The sequence below is a fragment of the Leucoraja erinacea genome, unplaced genomic scaffold (assembly GCF_028641065.1).
Source record: "Leucoraja erinacea ecotype New England unplaced genomic scaffold, Leri_hhj_1 Leri_857S, whole genome shotgun sequence".
In the NCBI taxonomy this organism is placed as follows: domain Eukaryota; kingdom Metazoa; phylum Chordata; class Chondrichthyes; order Rajiformes; family Rajidae; genus Leucoraja; species Leucoraja erinaceus.
In genome coordinates, this window is record NW_026576792.1 from 1 (window position 1) to 8,668 (window position 8,668).

At 64.9% G+C, this 8,668-nt stretch overlaps 1 protein-coding gene across 1 annotated transcript; it reads right to left on the bottom strand.

Moving 5' to 3' along the window:
* Positions 1-2,829: 2,829 nt before the first annotated feature.
* LOC129694913 (uncharacterized) lies at positions 2,830-4,147 on the bottom strand (the record flags this gene model as incomplete). Its single annotated transcript, XM_055631670.1, has 2 exons — positions 2,830-2,877; positions 4,049-4,147. Coding segments are annotated over 2 exons (147 nt in total), but the record flags the coding sequence as incomplete, so codon positions are not given.
* Positions 4,148-8,668: the final 4,521 nt, after the last annotated feature.

Below are 8,668 nucleotides of genomic sequence, written 5' to 3' on the forward strand. Positions count from 1 at the left end.
GCGCGCGCGCGCGCGCGGAGCGCGGCGCGGCGCGCGCGCGCGCGCGGCGCGGGGCGCGCGGCGCGCGCGCGCGCGCGGCGCGGGCGCGCGCGGGGGCGCGCGCGCGCGCGGCGGCGCGGGCGCGGCGCGAGGCGGGGGCGCGCGGCGGCGGGCGCGCGGGCGCGGCGCGGGCGCGCGCGCGGGGGGGGCGCGCGGCGCGGCGCGGCGCGCGCGGGCGAGGCGGGCGCGGCGCGCGCGGGCGCGCGGGCGCGGCGGCGCGCCGGGCGCGCGGCGCGCGCGGGGGAGGCGCGCGCGCGCGGCGCGGCGAGGCGCGCGCGCGCGCGGCCGGGCGCGGCGCGGCGCGGCGCGGGCGCGCGAGCGCGGGCGCGAGCGGCGGGCGGCGCGCGCGCGCGCGGGCGAGCGCGCGGCGCGCGGAGGCGCGGGCGGCGCGCGGGGGCGAGAGGCGGCGCGAGGCGCGGGCGCGGCGCGGCGCGCGCGCGCGCGGGGCGCGGCGGCGGCGGGCGCGCGGCGGAGGGGCGCGCGCGCGCGGCGCGGCGGGGGCGCGGCGCGGCGAGGGGCGGCGCGCGCGGCGGGGGCGGCGCGGGGGAGCGCGCGGCGCGGCCGGCGCCGGCGCGGGGCGCGGCGCGGCGCGGCGCGGCGGCGGGCGGCGGCGCGCGGCGGCGCGGCGAGGCGCGCGCGCGGGCGGCGCGCGCGGCGGGGCGGCGCGGCGGGGCGGCGCGGGGCGCGGCGCGGCGCGGCGCGCGCGCGGGCGGGCGCGGGGGGCGCGGCGCGGCGGGCGCGGCGCGGCGGGCGCGGCGCGGCGCGGCGCGGCGCGGCGCGGCGGGCGCGCGCGCGCGCGGCGCGGCGCGCGCGCGCGCGCGGCGGAGCGGCGCGGCGCGCGCCGCGCGCGCGCGGCGCGGCGGCGCGCGGCGCGCGCGCGGGGCGGGCGGCGCGGCGGGCGGGGCGCGCGGCGCGGCGCGGCGCGCGGCGCGCGGGGCGGCGCGGGCGGGGGGCGGCGGGGGCGCGGCCGCGCGCGCGGGCGCGGCGCGCGGCGCGCGCGCGCGCGCGCGCGCGGCGCGGCGCGGCGGGGCGCGGCGCGGCGCGGCGAGGCGCGCGAGGGGGGGGGCGGGCGCGCGGCGGCGCGGCGCGCGAGCGCGCGCGGGCGGGGCGGGGCGCGCGCGGCGAGCGGGGCGGCGCGGGCGGGCGGCGGCGCGGAGGGGGAGCGGAGAGGCGCGGAGGGGAGGAGGCGAGGCGCGGAGAGGGGAGGCGGGGGGCGCGCGGGGGGGGGGGGGGCGAGGGGGGGGGCGGCGGGAGGAGGGGAGGGCGGGGGGAGGAGGGGGGGGAGGGGAGGGGAGGGGAGAGGAGAGGAGGGAGAGGGGGGGAAGAAAGGGGGGGGTAGGGGGGGGGAGGGGAGGGTGGGGGAGAAGGGAAGAGAGGGGAGGAGGGGGTAAGAAGGGAGAGGAGGGGGGGGGAGGAGAGGGGGAGGGGAGAGGGGGGAGGGGGGAGGAGAGGAGGAAGAGAGGGAGGAGAGGAGAGGGGAGGAGAGGAGAGGAGAGGAGAGGGGGGAGAGAGAAGAGGGAGAGAAGGAGAGAATGAGTGAGAGAAGGAGAGGAGGGAGGGAGAGGAGGGGGAGGAGAGAGGAGAGGGAGGGGGGGAGAGGGGGAGAGGAGCGGGAGAGGGGGAGGAGGGGAGGAGAGAGGAGGAGGGGAGGGAGGGGAGGGGAGAGGAGAGAGGAGGAGGAGAGGGCGGGAGAGGAGAGGAGAGGGGAGGGGGGAGAGGAGGGAGAGGGGAGAGAGAGAGGAGAGAGGGAGAGAGAGGGAGAGAGAGGAGAGGAGAGGAGAGGAGAGGGGAGGGGAGGAGGGGGAGAGAGGGAGGGAGGGGGGAGAGAGAGAGGGAGGGAGGGGAGAGAGAAGAGTAGGGAGATGACAGTCAGAGAGAGGGAGGGGGGGGGAGGGGGGAGGGAGAGAAGAGGGGATAGAGAAGAGGAGAGAGATAGACAGGGGGGGAGAGAGGGAGGGAGGGAGAGAAGGGAGAGGGGAGAGGAGGGGGAGAGGGGGGGAGGGAGATAGAGGGGAGGAGAGAGAGAGGAGAGGGAGGAGGGGAGGAGGAGAGAGAGAGGAGAGGGGAGGGAGAGGAGAGGAGAGGAGGGGAGAGGAGAGGGGAGGAGAGGAGGGGGGGAGAGGAGGAGGAGGGAGGGGGGGGAGGGGAGAGGGAGAGGAGGAGGAGGGAGGAGGGAGGAGGGGGAGGGAGAGAGAGGGAGAGAGGAGAGGGGAGAGGGAGAGAGAGGAGAGGGAGAGGGAGAGGAGGAGGGAAGAGGAGAGGAGGGAGAGAGAGGGGAGGAGAGAGGGGGAGAGAGGGGGGGAGGAGGAGGGGGAGAGGGAGGGAGGGGAGGAGGAGAGGAGAGAGAGGAGAGAGGAGAGGAGGGGGAGGGGGGGAGGGGAGGGGAGAGGAGAGGAGGGGAGAGAGAGGGGGGAGGGGGAGGGGAGGGGGGGGAGAGGAAAGAAGAGGAGAGGGGGAGGAGGGAGAGAGGGGAGGAGGGAGAGTTGATAGGAGAGGAGAGGAGGAGGGAGGAGAGAGGAGGAGAGAGGAGGGAGGAGGGAGAGGGGGAGGGGGGAGGAGAGGAGAGGGAGAGAGAGAGGGGAGGAGGGAGGAGAGAGGGGGAGGGGAGAGGGGAGGAGGGGGAGGGAGGGGAGAGGAGAGGGAGGGGAGGAGGAGAGGAGAGGAGAGGAGAGGAGGGAGAGGGGAGGAGGGGGGGGGAGGGAGAGGAGGGAGGAGAGAGGAGGGGAGAGGAGAGGAGGAGGGGAGGAGAGGGAGGAGGAGGAGGGAGGGGAGAGGGGGAGAGGAGAGAGAGAGAGGAGAGAGAGGGGAGGAGAGGGAGAGGGGAGGGAGAGGAGGGGGAGAGAGGAGAGGAGAGGGGAGTGGAGGAGAGTGGAGGAGAGGAGAGGAGAGGAGATGAGAGGGGAGGGGAGGAGAGGAGAGGGGAGAGGAGAGGAGGAGGAGGGGAGGAGGGAGAGGGAGAGAGGAGAGAGGGAGGAGGGGAGGAGAGGGAGGAGAGAGGAGAGAGGAGAGAGAGGGAGAGGAGGAGAGAGAGGAGGGGGAGGAGGGAGGAGAGAGAGGAGGGAGGAGAGGAGGGGAGAGAGGGGGAGGAGGGGGAGAGGAGGGGGAGAGAGGGGAGAGAGAGAGGAGAGGAGAGGAGGAGAGGAGGGGAGAGAGGAGAGGAGAGAGGGGGGGGAGAGAGGAGGAGGGGGGGAGAGGGAGGAGAGGGGAGGGAGGGGAGGGGGAGGAGAGAGAGGAGGGGAGGGAGGGAGGAGAGGAGGGGAGAGGAGAGGGGAGAGGGGGAGGGGAGCAGAGAAGGGCAGAGGAGAGGAGAGGAGAGGGAGAGGAGAGGAGAGGAGAGGAGGGGAGAGGAGAGGAGTGAAGAGGGGAGGAGAGGAAAAGTGGGGGTAGGAGAGGAGTTAAGAGGAGGAGAGAGAGAGAGAGGGAGAGTTGAGATAGAGAGAGAGAGAGGGGAGGTGGGGGAGAGAGAGATAGAGAGACAGAGATAGAGGAGATAGAGAGGGAGAGGAGAGAGAGAGGAGAGGAGGGGAGGGAGAGGGAGGAGAGGGGGAGGGAGAGAGAGAGGAGAGGAGAGGGAGAGGAGGAGAGAGGAGAGGAGAGGGAGAGAGGGAGGAGGAGGAGAGAGAGAGAGAGAGAGAGAGAGAGAGAGAGAGAGAGAGAGAGAGAGAGGGAGAGGAGAGAGGGGGGGGAGGGGGAGCGAGGGGAGGAGGGAGAGAGAGGAGAGGAGGGGAGGAGAGAGAGGGGAGAGGAGGAGAGGGGAGGGGGGGGGAGAGGGGGAGGGGGAGGAGAGGAGAGGAGAGGAGAGAGAGGGGAGGAGGAGGAGAGGGAGGAGAGGGAGAGGAGGGGGCGAGAGAGGGGGAGAGGGGAGGAGAGGGAGAGGGGGAGGGGAGGGGGAGAGGAGGAGAGGGGGAGGGAGAGGGAGGGAGGGAGAGGAGACGAGGAGGGAGATAGTGAGGAGGGAGGGAGAGGGGAGAGAGAGAGGAAGAGAGGGAGGAGAGGGGAGGAGAGAGGAGGGAGAGAGAGAGAGGGAGAGAGAGAGAGGAGAGGAGGGAGAGGAGGAGGAGAGAGAGGGGGAGAGAGGGGAGGAGAGGGGGGGAGAGAGGGGGAGAGAGAGGGGGGGAGAGTGGGAGGGAGGGGGGGAGAGAGAGGGAGAGAGGGGAGAGAAAGACGAGAGAGTGGGGGAGGGAGGAGAGGGGGGGAGAGAGAGGGGAGAGGGAGGGGGGGAGGGAGAGGGAGGGGAGAGAGAGGAGGGGAGAGAGGAGAGGAGAGGGGAGGAGAGAGGGGAGAGGAGGAGAGGAGGGGGGGAGAGGGGGAGGAGGGGGGGAGAGAGGAGGGGGGAGAGGAGAGAGGAGGGGGAGAGAGAGGAGGGGAGAGAGGAGGAGAGGAGGAGGAGGAGGAGAGGAGAGGGAGGGAGAGGGGGGAGAGGAGGAGAGGGGAGAGGAGAGGAGAGGAGGGAGGAGAGGAGGGAGAGAGGAGGAGAGGGAGGGGGAGAGAGGGAGGGGGGAGGGGAGGAGGGAGGGGGGAGGGGAGAGGAGAGGAGGGAGGGGAGGAGAGGGGGGAGAGGGGGGGAGAGGGGAGGGGGGGAGAGGGGAGAGGAGAGGAGAGGGGGGGAGGGGGGAGAGGAGGGGAGGGAGAGAGGGGAGGGGGGAGAGGAGGAGGGGGAGAGGGGAGAGGAGGAGAGGAGAGGGGAGAGGAGGGAGAGGGAGGGAGGGGAGGAGGAGAGGAGGAGAGAGGAGAGGAAAGGGGGAGAGGTGAGGAGAGAGGGAAGGGGAGGGGAGGAGGAGAGGAAAGAAGAGGAGAGGGGGGGAGAGGAGAGGAGAGGAGAGAGGGGGGGGAGAGGGGGAGGGGGAGGAGGGGGGGAGAGAGAGGGGAGGAGGGGAGGGGGGGAGGGGGAGAAGGGGGGAGAGGAGGAGAGGAGAGGGGAGAGAGGAGGGAGAGGAGAGAGGGAGAGGGGAGAGGAGGAGGAGGGAGGAGGGAGGGAGGGGAGAGAGAGAGAGGGGGGGGGGAGGGGGAGGGGGAGGAGGGGGAGGGAGGGGAGGGGAGGGAGAGAAGGAGAGGAGAGGAGGGGGAGAGAGGAGAGGGGAGGAGGAGAGGAGAGGGAGGGGAGGGGAGGGAGGGGAGGAGAGGAGAGGAGAGGGGAGGAGAGGGGAGGGAGGGAGAGAGAGAGGAGAGAGGGAGAGAGAGAGGGAGAGGGGAGAGGGGAGGAGAGGAGGGGGGAGGAGAGGACCATATTATAATTATCAGAGGCTGTATTTGAGGGGAGGGAAGAGAGGGAGGGATGGAGATATGAGGGGAGGAAAGGGAAGGAGTTATGAGGGGATAGGAGAGGGGAGGAGAGGAGTGGGGAGGTGAGGAGGGGGGAGGAGTAGTGGAGGGGAGGAGAGGAGGGGAGAGGAGAGGAGGAGGAGGAGAGGAGGGGAGGAGAGGAGAGGAGAGGAGAGGAGAGGGAGAGAGAGGAGGAGAGGGAGAGGAGAGGAGAGGAGGAGAGGAGAGGAGGGGAGGGAGGAGAGGAGAGGAGAGGAGGAGGGGAGAGGGGGGGGGAGGAGGGGAGAGGAGGAGGAGGGGAGAGGGAGAGGGGAGGAGGGGAGAGGAGAGGAGAGGAGAGGAGAGGAGAGGAGAGAGGAGAGGGAGGGGAGGGAGAGGAGAGGAGAGGGGTGAGGAGAGGGAGGAGAGGAGAGGAGAGGGGAGGAGAGGGGAGGGAGGGGAGGAGAGGAGAGGAGAGGAGAGGAGAGGGGAGGGGAGGAGGGGGAGAGGGGGGGAGAGGAGAGGGGAGGAGAGGAGAGGAGAGGAGAGGCTCTAGGAGAGGGAGGTCCTCTCCTCTCCTCCCCTCTCCCTCCAGGAGGGGAGGGGAGGAGAGGAATGGAGAGAGGAGGAGAGGAGAGGAGATGAGGGAGGAGAGGAGAGGAGAGGAGAGGAGGAGAGAGAGGGGAGAGAGGAGGAGGGGGAGGGGAGGAGAGGGGGAGGAGGGAGGAGGAGAGGAGGAGAGGGAGGAGAGGAGGAGGAGAGGAGAGGAGGAGGAGGAGAGGAGAGAGAGAGGAGAGAGAGAGAGGAGAGGAGAGGGAGAGAGGAGGAGAGGAGAGGAGAGGAGGGGGAGGAGAGAGGGAGGAGGAGAGGAGAGGAGGAGGAGAGGAGAGGGGAGAGGAGAGGAGGGAGAGGAGAGGGGAGGAGAGAGAGGAGGGGAGAGAGAGAGTGGGAGAGGGGAGAGAGAGAGAGAAAGAGGAGGGGAGAGAGAGAAGGGAGGGGAGGGGAGTGAGAGAGGGGAGAGAGAGAAGGGAGAGGAGGGGGGAGAGGAGGGAGAGGAGGGGAGAGAGGAGAGGAGAGGGGAGGGGGATATACAGAACAGAGAGAAATTCTAGATAAAAAGTAGCAAACAGATAACAACTTCAGCAGAAGGCCTTGGGAGTCTTTGACGTCAGGAAATGGTCCGAGACATTCCTGGACTTTCTCGTGGGAATGTGGGCTTTATGTTATGATTGGACGAAACTCGATGGGGAGACCTGAGGTAGTGACCACAGTGAAGAAGGGTATAAAGATAGAAAGCATCTCCATTTTCTTTGTGCCTCTAGTGGACATCAGAGGAGAGACACCTATTCTGCAGAATATGAAATTAATAAAAACACTTCTTTGTCTGAATTTGTCTCAAGAGCATTTGTGATTTTTGAATCTCACAACTTGGGGGCTCGTTCCGGGATCCAATACTCTAGACAGCTGACGGGAGTAGACGGACGAAGGGAAGGTGCACCCTGCTGAGTTCAGCAGTCTCAGACTCCTTGCTTGCCATCAGCTGTTTAAGCAGTAGTATCCGGACCACACACAGAGACTCGGCAAAGAAGTGGGAGTAGTTGGAAATCGTGAAAAAAATCAATCGAGCAATTTCTGTGCACAGAACCCAGGTAGGAACAATGACTAATAAAGTACTTCCTGGGCGATTGTGGAAAGACCTTGTACGGGCAACGGGCAGGTATGATGAACACTGTATTGAGAATATGATGAACATGGTATTAAGAATATGATGATGATAAATAAGGTAATTAAACACGGTGTTTAGAAAAAGGGAGGGGAAAAGGCTGTGGGCCAAATCCCCGCATTCTGCCCAATAGTCCGTTGGGGCAAATGCTGGACCCTGGAGGGCAGGAAATACCCAGGGGTTGGAGAAGCCAACATGATAAGGTATAGTCCGTTGGGACAAATGCAGAGCCGGAGGGGGCCAAAATACCCAAAGGAAAGAGAGACAGGGGCCGGGGTGGACGAAAATCACCCGGCCAACAGGACGGGGAGTCAAAGGGCAGAAGGGGAAGATAAGTTCGGTTGAAATTAGACCCCATTGGGAGGTACCTAGGAGAGGACCCTGAGGGGGAAGGGGGTTTGTTAAATAGCCTCCTTGAAGATTCTTTAGGTCTGACAAGAACAGTTAGATCAATTCCTTTTCACAGAAGTGAAAAACAAGTAGTAAAGATTATGTTGCAGGCAGTAGAAAAACAGCAAATAAGGAACAGAGAGAGACAGGATGATGAGGGAGTTACTCCCGAAATTAGCAGATAAGAAGACGGCAAAGGCCAGGGACAAGAGTGCAGGACAGGGAGAAAATATAAAATGAATAATCTATTTGAAGTAAGAACGGAACGAATGTGATTTGTATGTAAAAACCGTTTTGGAACGAATGGTTGTAAGATGAAAGGTTGGAATGAGCAAGTTGTAAAATTGAACACAGTGGCGGGGGCGAGCATTTGTACTGTAGTTCAAATTGGATTGCGAACAAGCTGTACAATTAACTCTTTGTATCCTCGTAACCTGAAAAAGGGAAGTTGTAAAAATCAGCTTTTGATTTTCTTTTAATCGTTTCTTGATGTTCTTTTAGATTTCTTGTCAGTAAAGTTAATTTGGAAAATTGTTACTAGTGCTAGGAATTGGACATTTAAAATAATGGTGAATATGGATTGAAATAATTGGAAATAAGTTAATTGATGAAACATGACCAGCTTTTATGGTTTGTTGTTTTATGGTAGACATTCAAGTTGAGAAACAGAGAGAGAGAGAGAGAGAGATACAGACACCGAGACACAGAGATACAGACAGAGAGAGAGAGAGAGAGCCAGGCACAGAGATACAGACGGTTCACCAGACTGATTCCTGGGATGTCAGGACTGTATTATGAAGAAAGACTGGATAGACTTGGTTTATACTCTCTAGAATTTAGAGATTGAAGGAGATTGAGAGGGGATCTTATAGAAACTTACAAAATTCTTAAGGGGTTGGACAGGCTAGATGCAGGAAGATTGTTCCCGATGTTAGGGAAGTCCAGGACAAGGGGTCACAGCTTAAGGATAAGGGGGAAATCCTTTAAAACCGAGATGAGACTTTTTTTTTTTTTCACACAGAGAGTGGTGAATCTCTGGAACTCTCTGCCACAGAGGGTAGTTGAGGCCAGTTCATTGGCTATATTTAAGAGGGAGTTAGATGTGGCCCTTGTGGCTGAGGGGATCAGAGGGTATGGAGAGAAGGCAGGTACAGGATACTGAGTTGGATGATCAGCCACGATCATATTGAATGGCGGTGCAGGCTCGAAGGGCCGAATGGCCTACTCCTGCACCTAATTTCTATGTTTCTATGTTTCTATGAGTCAGACAGAGAG